The sequence below is a fragment of the Solanum verrucosum genome, unplaced genomic scaffold (genome assembly GCF_900185275.1).
Source record: "Solanum verrucosum unplaced genomic scaffold, falcon-dt-bn FXZP01000282.1, whole genome shotgun sequence".
NCBI classification, from domain to species: Eukaryota; Viridiplantae; Streptophyta; class Magnoliopsida; order Solanales; family Solanaceae; genus Solanum; species Solanum verrucosum.
In genome coordinates this window covers 291340-310074 of record NW_026020198.1, presented here as the reverse complement: position 1 = coordinate 310074, position 18735 = coordinate 291340, and the positions used below count along the sequence as shown (strand labels likewise).

General features: G+C 31.2%; 2 protein-coding genes across 6 annotated transcripts in view; one reads left to right on the top strand and one right to left on the bottom strand.

Moving 5' to 3' along the window:
* The window catches only part of LOC125829951 (G-type lectin S-receptor-like serine/threonine-protein kinase At4g27290), a 320066-nt gene that overhangs the window by 123427 nt on the left and 177904 nt on the right, over nt 1-18735 (top strand). The gene's annotated exons all lie outside the window — the stretch shown is intronic.
* On the bottom strand, nt 4425-9073 carry LOC125829971 (transcription factor bHLH74). Of its 5 annotated transcripts, none has more exons than XM_049509202.1 (9): nt 8900-9073; nt 7424-8028; nt 6752-6988; nt 6577-6642; nt 6426-6494; nt 5918-5989; nt 5691-5831; nt 4930-5011; nt 4425-4831 (listed from the first exon to the last, which is right to left on the bottom strand). In XM_049509202.1, the coding sequence occupies exons 2-9, from the start codon at nt 7880-7882 to the stop codon at nt 4809-4811; spliced, it is 1149 nt and encodes a 382-aa protein (XP_049365159.1). In that variant the 5' UTR covers nt 7883-8028; nt 8900-9073; the 3' UTR covers nt 4425-4808. The 5 variants fall into 5 exon arrangements, with proteins under 5 accessions (XP_049365159.1, XP_049365161.1, XP_049365160.1 ...); XM_049509204.1 differs by having other exon boundaries at nt 7424-7950; nt 8900-9050; XM_049509203.1 differs by lacking the exon at nt 8900-9073 and adding an exon at nt 8561-8816.

The window sequence follows — 18735 nt, the reverse complement described above, 5'->3', positions numbered from 1 at the left end:
ATTGGACTGTCATTTACACAATATTGTGAACCAATGTTTACATGTTCATGGCCCAAGATGTTTTACAAAAAAAACATGAACGCCAATTCAAGGTTCTTAGCCCAACTTTGTCCAATATTTAGTTGGGCAGAGATGAATTGGGTACTAAAAAAAAATGGGCTTAGTAAAGGATTATAGGGGTAGCCTTCCCAACTTCTTATCAAATTTTAACAAAAATCTTTTATTTGTAATTTCACCAAATAATATCTTTTCAATGTATTATAGCTTATAACATAACAAACAAAGAAACAAAATTTTCTTTTAAATATTTAAACCAATCGTAAATGTTTCGCAAAAAAAAAAGGCCCAGAAGACATATCACAAAAGTTTATATGGGCTAGAACACACGAAAAATTAAGAAAATCGCTTGATAACCGTAAATAGGACCCTAAATGCCCAAAAGTCACTATAAATGTGGTGAGACGGTATGTATTGCTCCCCCAATTCCCTATGAAGGTGTAACATCCCGCACCTAGAAACGATTATAAAGAGTTTAAAATATGAAAATATTGATTTTTGGAAAGAATAAGGAAATCTAGAAATTTTGTCTAAGTTAAGAAAGTGAGTTTTGGCCATTTTGAAACGGCCATAACTCCTAGCTCAGGAGGATTTAGGAGCAGATCTTGATATGGTTGGAAAGACCTTGGATATATATTTCCAACGCCGCCGAGATTGCATGATTTCGACATCTTATGAGTGAGATATGCCTTTCGAAAGTTGGGCTGTTGGATTGAGGAAAGTCCCAAACCGGATTTAGGGAAGGGCAAAGTAGTCTTTTCTCTAATTAATTTCCTAATTTGATTTTAGGGATTTATTGGGGTAAAAACATGACTTAGTCAGTTTGGAGAATTGAGAAATACGCTTAGGCCTTGGAGAAGAGAGAAAAGAAGAAAGAAAGGGAGAAAAAGGCAAGAATTCGTTAAGATCATCCAAGCTTGCGAGTGGAATTCGTCGGGGGTGATCCCTACTAAGGTATGTGAGATCTTTTTGTATTGGGTTAGCTTACCCACACTCTCATCTTATTTCTATTAAGAGAATGGTTGTTGATTGAATGAAAAGTTACGGAGTTCTTGAAGAACTTTGTTGAAATTCGTTAAGTTCTTGTTGGTTGAATTGTTGATGCTTGGGGGTTGAGTTGATTTATGTTTTCGGGCTATTTTCGAGTTAGATTGGTTGTGTATTGAGGTTTCAATTGATCCTAAGTGTTTGGGGAAGGAACTAGGGAAGATTGGAGAGCTTAGAGATGAAAAACGGAAAAGAAAAATCGAGAACATCTGGGTAACGGGGATGGGGCGCCGAGACAGCCAGAGCGCCCCACAGACTTCTCTGAAGTTTGGGGCCTGGCGCCCCACGCCTCTCAGAGCGCAAAGGACACCAGTTCACCCCATTCTTCCCCCATCTTTTCGTACTAGTTTCTAATCGATGTACCTACGTTTTCTAGTTGAATCCAACACTCTAAGGTACATCTAAACATAATGAAATCATCCATAAACATGAGATCATGAACCTTGAATCCATAATTCAATTCAAGGAAAGTTAAGATCAAAGTCAAAGAAGTTAAGAGTCAATTCTAGAAGTTAAAAAGCAAGTCAAAACAAAGTTTCTTAAAGTTTTCAAGAGTCTTTAACAAACGTTTTAACTTCGTTTTAAGGCTCAAGTTTCAAGTTAAGCAAAGAGTAAAGAGTTGAGTTCATTTCTCAAAAAGCTATAAGGGGACTAAGTATTCTTAAAGAGTTTATAAATGTTTTCACATTTGAGCAAGAAAGGGAACATTGATTCCAAGAGAGCTTTTAAGCTAAGTTTTGAGTAATTATCTCAATTCAAAGAAAGAGTTTTGTTTTTACAAACATATGAGCTAAGTATATTTTGGGAGTAGTATTGAGCACCGATATGGGGATGCGAGTTCATATTAACTCAAGTCTTCATAAACCATTTAGCCATCATGGGTAGTAAAAGATCATACTTTTTCAATGACTCCTTAAGATGCTTTTAGCATAGACTAGTGGATCCACTAAGTTAAGCGTTCTATATGACGGCAAAGTATATGACAGTTTTGGTAGCGTGGGCAAGACGTTGTATCACCACTTAGGCTCATAGTGGTGGTTGTCGGTTAGAGAATTTCCCACAAAAGTTATATTACTTTTATATTTAAGTAAAGTTGAGTTTGTTATTGTTTTATCTTTAACGAACTAAGTTGTTTACACTGTTTTACAAGGTTTATATATATTGCATGTGTCTTACTACTTTATATTGAGTTCAGTTGTTCATGAGTTAAACAGAGCTAAGGTAAGTGTTCATTTGTACTCCTTTCAAGTTTAAGTTGTGGTTTAGCATTCCAACTCGCATACTCGTACATTCAATGTACTGATGCCAGTTGGCCTGCATCTTATTATGATGCAGACACAAGTAACCAGGATCAGCATCCAGTGCGCCGTTGATCCAGTTGAGCACTCCAGAGTCAGTGGTGAGCCTCATTACATTTCGGAGGACTCTTTTATTTCGCTTTCCTAGTTTTTCTTTATTAGGATGTTGTGGGGTCTGTCCCAACATCCATCTCAATATTATAGAGGCTTCATAGACAGTCAGATAGTTAGTATTGAGTCTCTCATATATGTATTTGCAGATACTTTGTTTTGAGACATAAGTTGTCATTTTGGCTAAGATGTTATCATTTAAACTATTGTAATGCGTGTATTCTGTTGAGTTAAGTCTTCTGCTGAGTTAAGTAAGCCAGGCCAAGGGTCCGCTTGAAGCCAACGATGGTCTCTGAGTGTCGGCCACGTCCAGGGTGTAGGCTTGGGGCGTGACAGAAGGCTTCCGTAAAGGTGTTGCAAAAAAATCATACATAAGTCATTTAACAAAAATATTCATGAGCTAATACTTACAAAAAATTGGAAAATGGCCTAATTCTCGTAAGTTGGCCCCTAAAAGCCCAAAAGTAACTCTAAAAATGGTGAGACTGTACGTACTGCTCCCCTGACTCCCTACAAAGAGTTTCGTAAAGGTTTCACAAATAAATCATCTGTAAGCCATATGACCAAAATATATTAATGGGCTAATACACACGAAAAATTGAGAAAATCACCAAATTCCAATAAATTGGCCTTAAATTCCCAAAAATAACTCTAAAAATGGTGAGTTTGTACATACTGCTCCCCAAACTCCCTACGGAGGATTTCGTAAATGTTTAGTAAAAAAATTATACGGAAGTCTTATTACAAAAATATTCATAGGCTAACACACATGAAAAATTGAGAAAATCTCCTAGTTTCTGTAAATTGGCCCCTAAATACCAAAAAATCACTCTAAAAAAGGTTTCACAAAAAATCGTCCAGAAGCCATATCACCAAAATATTCATGAACTAGCACACACGAAAAACTGAGAAAATCGTCCGATGTAAATTGGCCTTTAAATTCCCAAAAATAACTCTAAAAATGGTGAGACTGTACGTATTGATCCCCTAACTCCCTACGGAGGATTCTGTAAAACACTAGTAGTCTAGTACTACTTGAAATTCATGAGTACAGGTTGTTTTTTTCCTCCCTAGGTGCTTCCATCTGTTTGTTTAGGATTGGAAGTAAAGAGTGTTTATCATTCGAATAATTCTCAGTTATTCACGATTGACTTCATCAATGAATTACATCAATACTTCATGTACAACCCTTGCAAGCATCAAGTTATTCATCTTATTAAAGCTCCTGACTTTAATTTGCAAGTTGAATTAAATCTACTATAGCTAAAAATTCACTACTTTTCCATTGAAGAATAATGGACAAAATGCTACTGAAGGGGACCTGATCCCTTCTTAGATGACACTATTTTTGTTGTAGAATACTTCAAATTGTTTGACACCAACAATTTACATGACAATTCTCGATATAGAATATTTCAAAATATTAAACTTTATTTGCTGATAATACTATTTATACAATTTCTGAAACTTTCAAGAAATCAAAATTTAAACTATAATGTGGCACTTCAACTACTTTTAATATGTAAAATCCTTTTATGAGCCAAATTAACATCTTAAACTTTGTATCCATCAAACATCACATTATATATATTTAAAAAATTAGACAATGGATAGGATCCAATATTCAACAAGGGAAGGTTGCAGGAGGAAAACTAGAGTTTTAAAATCAACAAAATTTGAAGCTTTGTGAATTCGAGATTCTTACCTTTTTACGCTATATATTGGATTCCAAATTAAAGATCTGTACACAATCATGGATTTCTTAAGACGAATACAAGGTTTAGACCAAAGTTACTGAGTTTTGCCAAACCTAGATCCGCCCGTGGCCACACAAGGGGAAAAAAAACAACAGAAAGAAGAAATTGAGAAGCTCAGATATTGAACTAGGAGGGCTACTAGAGTAAGAAAAAGAAAACACAACTATATTGATAATCATTTCAGATATGACAAGACTTTACAAGAGAATCACCAATGTTTTTTTCTCTGAAAAATCCTCAAACAAATTCTTACACTTGCACAAACATAATTGAAACAAGACATCATATACCCCAAATGATGTTTCTTGTTTTCAATGTACAGTCATTTCTTACCAATCTAAAATAATCTCTTCTGCTAAAACTCGAAGAACACAAAATGAGTTAGGAGCTAATATCCTATACAACTCCAGAAAAAAGTAAAGTAAATTTTCACTATATCTTCTGTCCAAGTATGCAAAACACATTTTGCAGTCAATTGGGGTAAATCGAATCGTCTGATCATAGTAAAACAATGCAAACATCTGTCCCGAAAAAGAATCTACAGATCCAACTTTGACCGTCCTGTTTACATGAAATCGGTTTTATACTTGGGAAAAAATAAGAGATTGAACATGTTCTTTACAATAAAGAGTGTATGTGTAGTAGCTAAGGAGCAGTACCATTTGATCCCATATTGTTCATAGATGAAGTTGAATCAAATCCCATTTGAAGAAGGCTTTGAAGCTCATTGTCCCATACATTCTGCATCGGAAAAAAATAGGACTTCATTTTTTATTATTTTTTGAAGATAAGTAGAATGTGAAACAAGGATGCACTGCCGTAGCAATGTACAGTGAAGGATGTTCAGTTATATAAACTATTATACTAAATGTATAGGTCAAAGTTTATTTTTCATACATTCGTACTAATCTTGAACACCCGGAACAAAATTCCCGTCTTTGCCACCACAAGAATGAGAGACTGAAAATACTCTTGCTCTCGGTATTTACACTAAACCAATAATACTAACTTGTCATTAGCTAATATATATGCCCTCCAACTTTGGGCGTGCACACGTAGATACTTAAACATGTACAAAGTTGAACAAGTACACACATGCATCATACATTGCTTAATACATACAAGTTTAAGAGTATCTCAAGTGAATTGCCTTGTAGGACGCGTGTCTACTTGTTCAACTTTATACAAGTTTAAGTGTCTACGAGTGCACGCTCAAATTGGGAGCACATAAATGTCAACTGAAACCAAGTTAAACGGCACATTTACTATATGAGTCACATATCAAACAACAATTTGCATATTACCTAACTATGGTTTAGTGTTAACAGTGTATATGTTGAGTCGGGTCTTGCATTTATTTGCTTGGCGTGGACATAGAGTGCACATAAGTTTTTTTCCTATGAGAGAACTTTGGTTATACCTGAGGCAAGGGGTGGAAGGGTGGTGTCGTTCCGGGGATACCAGCAAAACTTCCATGAGAAATTCCAGGAAAAGGAAGAGAGGAACTTAGCCCTGGACCAAGACCAAGAAGAGCTGCATTGCTAGTTTGCTGATGGAGCATCTACATTTAAGGGTAAGCAAGTGAATTTTCAACTTCATAGTTAAACATTGAATATAGATGATCACAAACACTATATTTAAACTTACCTCTTTTGATAAAATACGATCAATATCGAAGTTCAGTTCCGGATTTACAGTAGCGAGTTTCATTGACAGGAACTGCAACATCGAATCAGATCAATTTGGAATCAGTTTAATCGGTTCTTGAAAGCATGGAACACTTATTCTAACACAGGATGACCAAAAACACTTGTTCTAACACAGGAAAATAATACTTTTCCCTGCATTAGACCGGTACAATGAACATATCCTTAAGTCAAAATTAATACTCATTTATCACAGACAACTTCTGAATGGATCCCTCTTAAGTTAATTTGTTAGGCCAAGCTTACTTTTCTCAAAACGAACCATGATCTCGCAAGATTCTTCATCAGAAGAAAAAAGCTCATGCTAACAAAATAAGTTAAAGGAGCACCATTGGATTAATCCTACATGATTTAGTTGTCTATCTAAAATTGTGCTACAATAGTAAATCACAATTCGCTCTGATCAGGCACAGAAAACACAATTATGAGCCAGGGGCTATCATATTTACCTCAACCTGCTGTTGCAGCGATTGCACGTAGTTGATAATCTCATCAAGCATCACAGCTTTTCCAGTTATCTGTTGAAAATAAAATTTAACAATTTTAACCATACATCACAATTAAACAAAAAGGTTAAGCAACAATAAAACTAGTAAATACCTTATTGCAGCCTGGAACTAATTCTTGAAGCAATCTCATCCTCTCACTGATCCTTTCTCTCCTCACCTGCCAGCAAGAATGACTTTTAAGATTCATTCATTATGTCAAGAAAAGATAAACAACTTAAATTGATTACAACATTATCTTTTAAGGCCAGTAGGAGACTATAAGTTACCCTTTCAGCAAGGCTGTGGCTGTTTGTGGCTTGCCCTCTTTTAGCCCTAACATGAACATAACTATCCTTAGGAGGTTCTCCACCATCAGAGTCATCCTTAACTTGTTTCCCTGCTTGCTTGCTCCTTGAATTAGAACTAACATTTTGGTCTGCTTTGTGTCTTTTTCCACCATCTTGTTCTTTTGAACAGTCTGAACTATCTCTTGATGGAGCCTTCTGCAGCTCTCCTTCAACATTCTATATTGAAGAAAGCACAAAAACTAAATGGACATTTTCTAGTAGCAACACCAATGATCAGTAAGACTTAAAAACAACAATAACTTAACCAGTGTAATCCCACAGAGTGGGGTATGGGGAGGGTAGAGAGTATGTAGACCTTAGCCCTACTCTGATAGATTGTCATCTCAAGAAATAACATTTCAAAGCAGTCCGACAAAAGAAGTAAAGGAAGTAGAAGAAACAATAGCTAATAACAAAAATAGCATATAGTAACAAAACATAAACAACAAGAAAATAATATGATAATTGAGGTATAAGGAATCAATAGATAGTAACATAAATCAAAGGGCAAGAAACTATACGAGCAATACTAGGACTACTAATATGAACAAACAACAAGACAATGCACTACTACCTACTAACAGGAAAGACTTGAAAAAGATAGCAATATACCTTGTTGGCATTGGATAAAGAATGGTTTTCTGATATTTTCCTCTTCCCATTAGGTGAAACCTCCACAGCACCTTCACCAGAAATTTGGCACTCTCCTTCAGTGGAAATCCCTCTGTTCTTAACATAGTTAGCATAACAATTTGCCCCTCTTAGCTGTTCTTGTAAAGGAAAAGTATTGACCAGTTCTGAGTAACTTTCATTTCCAAAAGCTGGAATCTTTGGGACCATTTCAGCTAGATTTGAATCAGATGGATAGTGAACAAACTGAGATGATTGATAAGGCAAATTGACAAACTCATTATGACCAACAACTGAAGATCCTTTAAATCCCCCCTTCTGATTCAGTGAAAGAAGTGGATCCCAACCAGAACCACTAAAAGGGTCAACATTAGGCATTGAATCTGCTCTATTCATCCCAGTAGAAGGGCAATTGAAAGAACCAGTTTCCTTAGTACCCATTTTCAAGAAAATACAAAGACAGAGAGCTCAGGATCCACAAATTTAGTTCTGAACTCAATTCGTGCAACCTTCAAAAAGGCAACAACACCAATGCAATGTTTTTAACCAAAGCTAAGAACTTGATTGTTATTTGACAGAAAGGAACTCTGTGCAAGAAAAATAAAAAAGAAAAGGTAAAGTGGGGTTTGACCAAAAAGAACTAGTAATATCTTGCAAGACTCAACAAGGAACAAAATAACTTGGCAGCTTTAAAGCAAAATAAATCTCTCAATGCAGCATCCTATAAACACACAACAAAGGTAAAAAATTAAAAAAAAATCCAAAGTAGCAGGCATAAAATCTTTAACCCCTCTTGTTTGTTTTCAAGAACCCTAGGATCAAGCCTAGTCTAATAAGATGGAAAAAAAGTAGTTAATTCCCAGAGACAAGAAAGTATGAAACTTTCAGAGCATAAAGTAGACAAATGAACAAGTGAAAAGCATTGGTGAAATAACAGCTCACACTAATAGAAAAGAAAGCAGATTCCTTTTGTTTACTACTATTAAAAACAGCAAAGAGAAAGTTACAAGCTTCACATTAACCTTAGCTCTTCACTGTTCTTTTTATCTTCCAGCAAATTCAATATGGAGAAGAGAATGGGGTTTGTTAAAGAAAAAGGTTCTTGTTAAGGAAATATACCAATTGTCTCAGCTGAAGCTTAGAATCAAAAAACAACTCAAAGCCCCACAAGTATCAAGAAAAAAGAATAGACTCCAACGAGACTTTTCAGATATTCTGAAATATTTTAGCTAAAAATGCCAATAAAAAGCACTAATTCCTAACCCCAATTATATAACATACAGTAGCCTAAATTGGGTGTTTGATAGTACCCCTTTTACACCACTTAAATTCACCAACTGGGGTACTTTCAAGAACTAGTAAAGAAGCAAACTTTATAATAAATAGATCAAATTATATATATTTTTAGAAAGAGATAGTAATAAGTAATACTTAAGAAGATAGTTAAAGGTATTTTACCTGCCCAAGCAAAATGGTGACATCTATGATTTTATAAAAGACATACTAACTACTGCCAACTGCTCTTACAGAAATGGTTGCTTAAATTATTACAGAACCTAATCCTTCCCCTTTTTTTCCCATACTTTACTCCTTGTAATTTCCTTTCCTTTAAAATATTGTAAACACATACACTCATTCCTATACATTATGCTTTTTATTATTTCCAATTAATAAATGACTTCACATACCGTCTTTCAGCATAACTCATAAAGTTGTTGTCATGTGATCAGGATGTCACAGATTGAAACCGTAGAAACAATCTATGTATTGAGTCTTACATTTGGTGGGATAAAGTAATTTTGAACTCTTTGTATGATTTGGATAATTTTTGGGGTTGAGTTAGACTCAAAGTTTGTTTTCTTTAATTGATATCAAAGCCACATTTATACTAGGTTATAATTTACAGATGTTGGATCCTCATATTAAATTATCAAAACATCTCCAGTTCTAGATGTGAGGCAAGTTGTTGAGTATGATGATAAAATCTTAGACTCTTTATATGACTTGGATAATCCGTTTTTCGTTGAGCTTCAGGGTTGAGTTAGACCTAAAAACTATTTCTTTACACTTTTACAGAAATATAGGATAAAACGGTGTACATTAGTCTAACCCTTTTCTCAAATCTACCTAGGGCGGCTCTTGCCTTTGTAAAACAAGGCTTATGCCTAATTTGGGGGCCTCAAATTATTATCCAGAATAAATTATGTGTTAAATTTTATAGAAAAAAATGATTAATTATGATAAAAAAATATATTATTTTACCCACTTTAACATCTTTTATACTTTGTTAAAAATAAGAATTAATAGTGAAAAGTGTTGAACAAAGTGAATTACAAATTATTTTTTATTTCTTTTAAAATTTTAGTTTCAAACATTACAACAAGCATATTAAAATGGTATATACGAAGTCATCAACTTCTTAAATCAGATTATATGGTTCTAACTCTTATCTTTATTTAATATTTGTCAACTTATTACTTATAAAATTATGTTAACAATTCATATAATAATTGTCTCACTGAAATGATGTTTTCAATGTTGAGTCGATAAAATTTTACCTAAAATCAATGACTGAAAAACAATATTAAATACTAATAATTTTCATCTAAATAGTGTAAGAAAAATAATTTTTGAATAGTTTGTTTATATAAATTAAAATTTCGTTTTACGCTCCCCAATTACTTTGAGACGGCCCTGAATCTACCTAACGAAAGTTTATTGCACCGAACAACCTTATTAAATGATTTCACATACAACATATTGGAGAGGTTCTTGTTCTTCTCTTGAAGGCCAAGTTTGACATAACTTTTCATTTTTTTCCTAATTTTTAACTGACACATTTTGCCAACTGTTGTAACAGAGCTCTCTTTGCTGTTACACACTCATTTTATTTTCTATGAGTGCCAACTAACCTCACAATTCTTCTCCTCTTTCAGAAATAATCTTGTGCTTCTCTGGTCCATCAAAACTCCATGAGTTCTACTGTTCATTACTACTGTGTACTATGCATGTTATGGCCCACCAAATCACTTCTCAATTTTGATTGATGATGTATACTGCTGTACTAGGCCTGCATTTCTTATTTGATGCTTCTAACACAGATATGTAGAGTAATATTATATTCCCTACAACAAAATATCTTTAATTGATTTATAAATATCTAAAATTTATTTTTGATCACAAATCTCAAAAGTGGTGTCATGTAAATTTGAAAAGAGAGAGTATTTTGTTTCTCAAAATTTGAATAATATGAATTTTGATCAATATTTTAACTTTTACACTATCTTGATATGAAAGAAATTGTAATTTATAACATGGTTATTTAAGATATTGAATTTAATTAATTCAATTTAGTTGTGATGATTAGTTTAATTGATTATCAAAAATTAAAAAGTGACAAGTATTATATTTTTTTCTTTTACCAAAACCATTTGATGCATACTCAATTTAACTTCACAACAATTTTAATGTCCGAGAATGTGAAACAAATATTATAGTTTCTTTTACTTGCTCCCTTTATTCCAAAAAAAAAAAGATTCAAAGTGTGAACAGTCTATTATCTAATCTTGACGTGAATTTGGATATTGATATCTTAAATTTGTGAAATAGTCTTTTACATATTTAAAAACAATATAAGACCACATTTCATGTAATAAACTTTTAAATTTTTAATGAGGAATTATTTGATTCCTGTGAAATAATAATATCACAAAAAATAGAATAGAGGGATGTATTCTTTTTAGTTTCTTATTCTACGTCTATTTTGAAATTTGATTATTATGAATTTGTACTGAGAAGTCTCATTATAAGTAGTAAAACACATTTACTAAAACTAATTTTATTTTTAAAGCTCGAACTCTTTATTCCATACATAAAAGAAGTTTGTATAGTATATACTATATACTCTGTTCATTTCAATTTATTTGTCTCTATCTTTTTTTTAGTCTATTATAATATATAACTACATACCAAATTGTTGTCAAATCAAATTCCAAATGAGTTACAACATCAATAACATACTAAAAATGAATTAAAACATCAAATTTAATCCACCAAAAGGATCCACATAGTCTATACTATAAGGTGCACACCACGCCGGAGCCACTTTCATTGTATTCAGGCTACTCACAAGTCACTTGTGCCTTGAATATCTCGACAATACTTTATATATTATTTTTGTAACAAACTATCTTAGTTTAATATCTTTCAAAATACGTATAAGTTGTTCAAATAGCCTTAACATAACAACAATCTAAACACCATCAACCTTTTAACCTAGCGTGAAGTGTCAACACCATTCAATTCAGTCTTGATTCCTAGGGCCTAGACTCATAGGGTTAAAAGAAGTACTTAATAAAATATTGCAATATTGAGTTTCTAGGAATTAAAATTTGTAAAAAAATTTTTTAAAAAGAATGGGCCCCGCAAATTGTATTTCAAAGATGCTACTGTAGAGAAGTTGCTTTGATTGATGGGTAGATAATAAAGTGTGAGGTTTAAGATTTGTACAATTGAAAAGATAGTGCTGCTGTTGACAAGGCTAAGTACTACTCAATAATAATACTCCCTACTCTTCTGCTTTTCATTCATTTTCTATTTGGTTTTTAATATTCATATGTGTCAGTCTCATCTTTTCTTTAATGTATACTATATAATAAATACTAGTATTTGTTTTTAAGAAATAATAATGCCTTCTCCATAGGGCCATTGGGTCCTCATATAACATAATAAAGGAATTAGGGAATCTAATCCCCATAATTTTACCTCATTGTTTCCAGCTGTAGGGGCTGTCTCTTTATATATATACTGTTTATTTGTTTTTCTTTCATGTACCTACCTAATGTCCCAACCTTAAAATTTGGTCAAACCATGTGTTATCTGGTCAATTCTCTCTTAATGCTGTAATTTTGCTGGAAATAATTCAAGATTATGTCCACCCCACCCCCACCAACACAAACACAAAAGTCTTGATACAAATTGATGGTCATTCTTGATTATTGATTCACAAGTCTGAACTCTTTCAGCAAAACAAGTCTGGTTTTTGAATGAAGAAAACTAGGGGACTAATCCATTATCTTTGAGTTTCAAAAAAATGTTAATTGGTCTAAGGATTGACGTCAGCCCGATTTTTCAATCATAAAATCAAATTAATAAATGCATAATATATATATATGTTATGTATAAACAAAAAAGGGAAAATTACTTATATACACACATTTACTTACTTTAATATTCATTTATCCCTATCTTTTTTTAAAATTTCAAAAATCCCTTAATTCTCCCAATTCATAAAATCTTTCAGATACATAAATATTTCACTCATATTTTCAGCCTACACCCACGTTTCCCACTCCCCATTTCACTCCTCAATTTTATCCCTAAATTCTCTCCACTTCTTTAGCAGTTACAAATTTCAAATTCATTTTGATTTTCAGAAGATATCTCTCTCAAGTTTATCAATTAATCTATTTTTGAATTTCAAATCTTTTCTATTTCCAATTAATGATTTCAAATTATTCAAGAGGTAGATTTCTTTCCATCACTTCAATTTTCGATTTCTTTTATTATTATTTTTTAATTTTTTCATCTTAAAAAATAATAATAAAATTACCTTCGCCCCCTGCCCTCATTGAAATCTTATTGAACCTTTGCAATTTTAGTTAATCATATTGTCGTTGAAAATTTTCTTGAAAAATATTTATTTTCTTTTAATGTTTCTACTATTGAAAAACGTCCAAAAAATTGGATCTGCCATAGCACAGCCATCACTATCAAAGATACATATTTTTAATGTATCTCATTTATTTTGAGTCTTAAATTAGTCTTTGTTAGTGTTATCATTGATCTAATACATCATTGCTACAATACCATTTGTTTTATGCAATGTATAATGTTCATATGTAAGGTGTTGATACATAACTCTAATGTTGTTGAATCTTTGATTAGTGTTTATCATGTTCAATAGAAATGTACTTGATAAATAAACTTTGTGTTATTTATCACACACACAAAAAAGAAACTATTTTGAAACAATTACATGTATAATGTATTTTTTTTAATTTTAAAATATAGTATTTCTCAAACAAAATAAGATACATAAATAATAATGTATCATACACTAATTTTTTAGTTATGATACGTAAATTCAAATTTATACTAAATATATCTGATACATAACAATTGCCAAACAATAATGTATCAATCTCAAACTTAAAATCTTATGGGCAACATTTTCTTATTTAATGTATCTAGTAGAAATACAACACTTATCAATTTAAATTGAAAGGATCTTCATGATATATCTTCTCAAAAATTTTGATAATTTTGAATCAAAATTGAAAGAATCTTCAATGAACTAGGAGAATAATTTTGAAACTCAAAATTTTCAACAATTTTGAATCAAAACAGAAAGGATCTTCAATGAACTGGAGAAGAATTTTGAATGTCAAAATTTTCGACAATCTTGAATCAAAATCGAAAGGATATTCGATGAATTTGAATATTTACAAAAGAAATCGTTTGTCCAACAACAATTCCATCACTTTTGTATCCTTCATAACTCACCTCACTTATCCAAAATTTCGACAAAACTTTTTATGAAACAGAGAGAACGATGAACAAGAAGAAGAAATTTAATTTTTGAATTTTTTGGTTTGTTACACTATAGGATTTTGAATTCTTGACAATAATTTGAAATGGGATCTTAATTTGATTTTCAGCTCTTTTTTTCCCTTAATTAGTGCAACAAATGGATACTATGAGATCTTAATTTGATTTTTCAGTTTTTTTTTCCCCTTAATAAGTGCAACAGATTGATACATAATGTATCAACAATAATGCATCCGGATCTTTAATTATGTATCCGAAATGCCTAAAAATTATGGGATTTATGTAATTACAAAAATAATAAGGATAAAAGGTAATTTAGATTTTACACTATGATATTTATGTAAGCTATACAACAAAAAATAGGGGGCACTTCGGCCCCAGGGATTAGTTCAAGTGGGTTGAGGGACAAGTCACAAGTCTAAGCTCTTCCTCATGCAAAATAAGTTCGGTTTTCAAATGGAGAAAAGTAGAGGGACCGATTCATTTATCTCTAGATTTCATCAAAGATACAATTAATCCTAAGGTTGACGTTAAATCGATTTCTCGGTCATAAAAATAATATAAATTCTATCACTTCATTATTGATTGGTACTATATGGAAGTAACATCAATTTTCCATTGCCTCTTTTAAAGTTGAATAATTTGTTTTGTACTAATTGGCTCTATACCTATATAGGGATAATTCGTTAAATGTCTTACATTCTAAGCTTGTGGTTAGTTTTGTACTATGTTACATTATAATGAGTGATTAACACATTAATTATTCCACCTCTTATAAAGAAAAGAACTTAAATCAAAATACTTAATAGCATGGCGATACATTTATACAAAACTTCTACCCCAAGCACACACAATGAAACCGTAGACAGTCAAGTGAAATCCAATCCACGAAATAATTTGATCTATGGACAGCATCGTTGTGGTAAAGGTCGTAATTCATTTGTTTTCATATTACGTACGTAGGTGGATCATAATTAATAATCAGCCTAATTTTTTTACAAAGTAGCACATATTAGTCAAGAAAGTTCTTAATTACGTCACGGCAATATATAGTATAGTTGTAGATCAACAATTTGGTGTGACATTCGTTATTATAACGTGATAGGTACTAATTATTCAAAATGAAATACATGTGAATAGTTGAATTACTATATCTATTTAAATTATAGGATTATAGGAATTGGACTTGGACTTTCAAAGGATACGAATGTAGAATTTGCAGTTTGTGAATTTTATAGAAATCAGAAATTAATACTCTATATATTTACTAAAGTAGTTCATAATCAAATATATAGATATTTAATATTCTTTTTTGGACTTTCTAAATGATAAAAGCGTCATATATAAGCGATAAAATTAGTCTAATATGATTCATTCGACTTGTTCAAGTTTGAGTGTTTTAATTATCTACCTATTTTATTATTAGTTCAACTTATTTTGATCGATTCAATTCAGATCATTTTAACATTGAACTTACTTAGGCTAAATATGTAGCCCAATAACATATGAAAAAGTTCATTTGGGCTAAATATGTAGCCATATAACATATGAAAAGGCTTATTTAGATATTTTCAATTTTCTTACTACTTTGATGTGTTATAGCCTTAATAAGAAAATAAAATATACTTAGATAACAAATAAATCATAAGAAAATAACAAAGACCAGAACTATGTAAGAGTTGGGTGTATTAAACATTTAATCATTGTTTAATTCATCACATCTCAACTTAAATAACTTTTGAGAGAATTAATACATATTTTATTGACTTTTCTAAACTCAACTCAACTCAAATCGTCTATTGAGCACCCCTAGTATTACAGACACGTGATGTAATTTTTTTATATCATACAATTAAATTGCCTCCTATTAACATCACCCTAAACTTTTTCTTTCTTAAAAAACACCATATTAAAAATCTTTGGAAATTTCTAGAAGGAAAAAAATACTGTATATATGAGGAAATTATTACAAATATCTTAATTTACAATTTAAGCAAACTTATGCTTCAAATGTTTCAAACACAAATATGATGATGATATATAATAAGATGAGAGATGATTGAAACGGCATACCAAACTTAACAGTGTGGGCACTCCCATCAAATCATTCCTCTCATTACATTACAACTAAATAATTAAACAGAGGTAATATGGGAAATCTACTTCCAATTTGCACTACATTTCTGTTGAAAATATATATTTTTTAAATGTAAATATCTTTAATATATAATTTTCCCTTTAAATTTGTCAATATTTCATTTAGACACTAAAAATTAATCTTTGTTTCAGTTTAATAAATCAACTCGTAATAAAGTATTTATATTAGATATTTTTGGTTCAAATTTTGATTATTATTTTTCTTGCGTGTGTACTGGTTCATTTACTAATATGTTATTTTCTTTAATTTTATGCATTCAGCCATATAAGCCTTAAAACCTCATGCATTCTTTCTTGAGGTTATTGCATGTAATTAAAGAAGATGACATATTTTATGTGGTTGATTCAACTATCTAATAGACAAATGAAAACACGCAAAAAATTGTTTTTAAAAATCAACCAAGAGTATCTGATTGGAACACTTTATTAAGAGTATCTAATTAAAACATGACTTAGTTTGAATGAAACATTGGGATGACTATGTTTCAACCAAAGTTCTACTGTTTTGTCTTTTTTTCATTTTCATTATTGTTATTTTGAGTTTATTTTCTTAACATTTTAGTGATTAAAATGTCATAATTAAAACCATGTAAAAACTCGAAAATGCAATAGGCAAACCGCATGCGGCATATAATGGGCTTTTTTTGGGGAGTGGGCCTTTAATTTTGAGTTCTCACAAAGATTGTGGTCCTGCCCAATTAGTAATGATGGGTTAGATAGAAGAATCTCTAATAAAGCAAGCTTATATGTACCTAATCAGATTCTTTAACTTTAAACATAATCAATTTCTAGATTAAGAAAATCACTTCATGCTTTGCTTTACTCCATACTCCAATCCCTTTTCTATATTAACATAATAATAACATTATTAATCTCCAAAAGAAGCTTTGTCATCAATACTGTTTATGAAAAGTTGGATCCCCCACCCCTATGGTTCAGATTAATTAGGGGGAGGGGGGGGGGGGGGGGTGTTCACAAATTATTACTTATTTTCTACTGATATAATCATAGAAAAATAATTTTAAAGAAATTTTAGATCAAACTTCTAATAAACTTTAAATTTCTAGTAGTGCAACATTAACTCTTTGATATATTTTTTGCTAGAAGTATCGGTGATACGATATATATATATATATATATATATATATATATATATATATTAGCCATGAAGTAGAGTATTATTTTGAAGCAATGTCATATGACACTTCTTATTAAGGGTTGTGTTTACGATTAGGGTGAGCATGGCACAGTATGATATGATTTTGAAAGTCATAATTTGTTAATAAATAATTATAACTTTGCCTTTTCGAGAGACATCTCAATTATATCATAATAACACCCGCTTAAACATATAGAAATATTTAAAATAAAGTAAAAGTAATTTTCTCTGTTAACTAATTACTCAAAAATGACATTTCAATCAAGATAGAACTGTAGTCAAAGTCCAAACATCTAAATATTTAGATTTGTACTAATACTAATTTTTAAATTTGTTAGAATGATAATAATATATATAAGCTGTATTTATAATTATATACTCAATATGGTATTCAGTAATTTTTAAAAAATATACCGAATACCAAAGTTTTTAAAAACATGCCAAATATCATAAAGCAGAAATTGCAATATATAATTTTTTTGATTCAAATATAATAATTCGATATCTATCGCGTACTTGTGAATTGTCATAGCTAACTTGAATCCTACGTTGGTATGTAAAAAGAAGTAAAGGTAATTAAAGAACCCATGCAAATTAAACCAATATTAATGTGAGAGGTAGGAAGCATGCGCAGAACACGAGTATAATAATTAAGCTTTTCCTTTTAAGAATAATATAGTAATTAAAAGCTAGCAGTAATAAGGCTGCAGTTTAATTAGCACTAGATTGATATAATTAAGAATGTTACTTTCTTTTTTTTCTTTGCTGTAAAACAATAATTCCATCGACAACCATGAACAAGACTAATCATTTTCAAGACATTTTTAAATTTAATTTTTACCCATCAAGAAGTTTGTGCAGAGCTCCTCTTTATGGTAATGCCAAGGATGAGTAAAATGAACCTACTCAGTTAGTCAGAGGCGGAATTAGAATTTTAAGTATATGTTTTGAATTTTAGAAAATACAGATTACTAAAACTTTGTAAACTAAAAGTAATTATACATATTAAATGAATTTTAAAATATAGATTACAAGGTTTGAGCTAAATCTATTGTTTCTGTCGAATATGTGGCTGAAGTAATTGTAGTTTTACCCCTAATTACACCAACAAACATTGTGTTGGAATGTATCGGATTCACCACCATTTATCCTTTATAAGAAGTCTCAAATTTGATTACTGATTATGAAAGAAATCAAGACAATAAGCGTGGTTTCGTCTTCAATGAATCTTATATTGTACGAATTCAGAATATGTAAAGTACTCCTAATATGAATATCGAATACTGTATTTTCTTGGAGTTAGAAAGACGAAAACATCTGAGTTGTTGTTCTTGGAGTTTGGTGTGGTAATAATAATACTGCTAGGAGT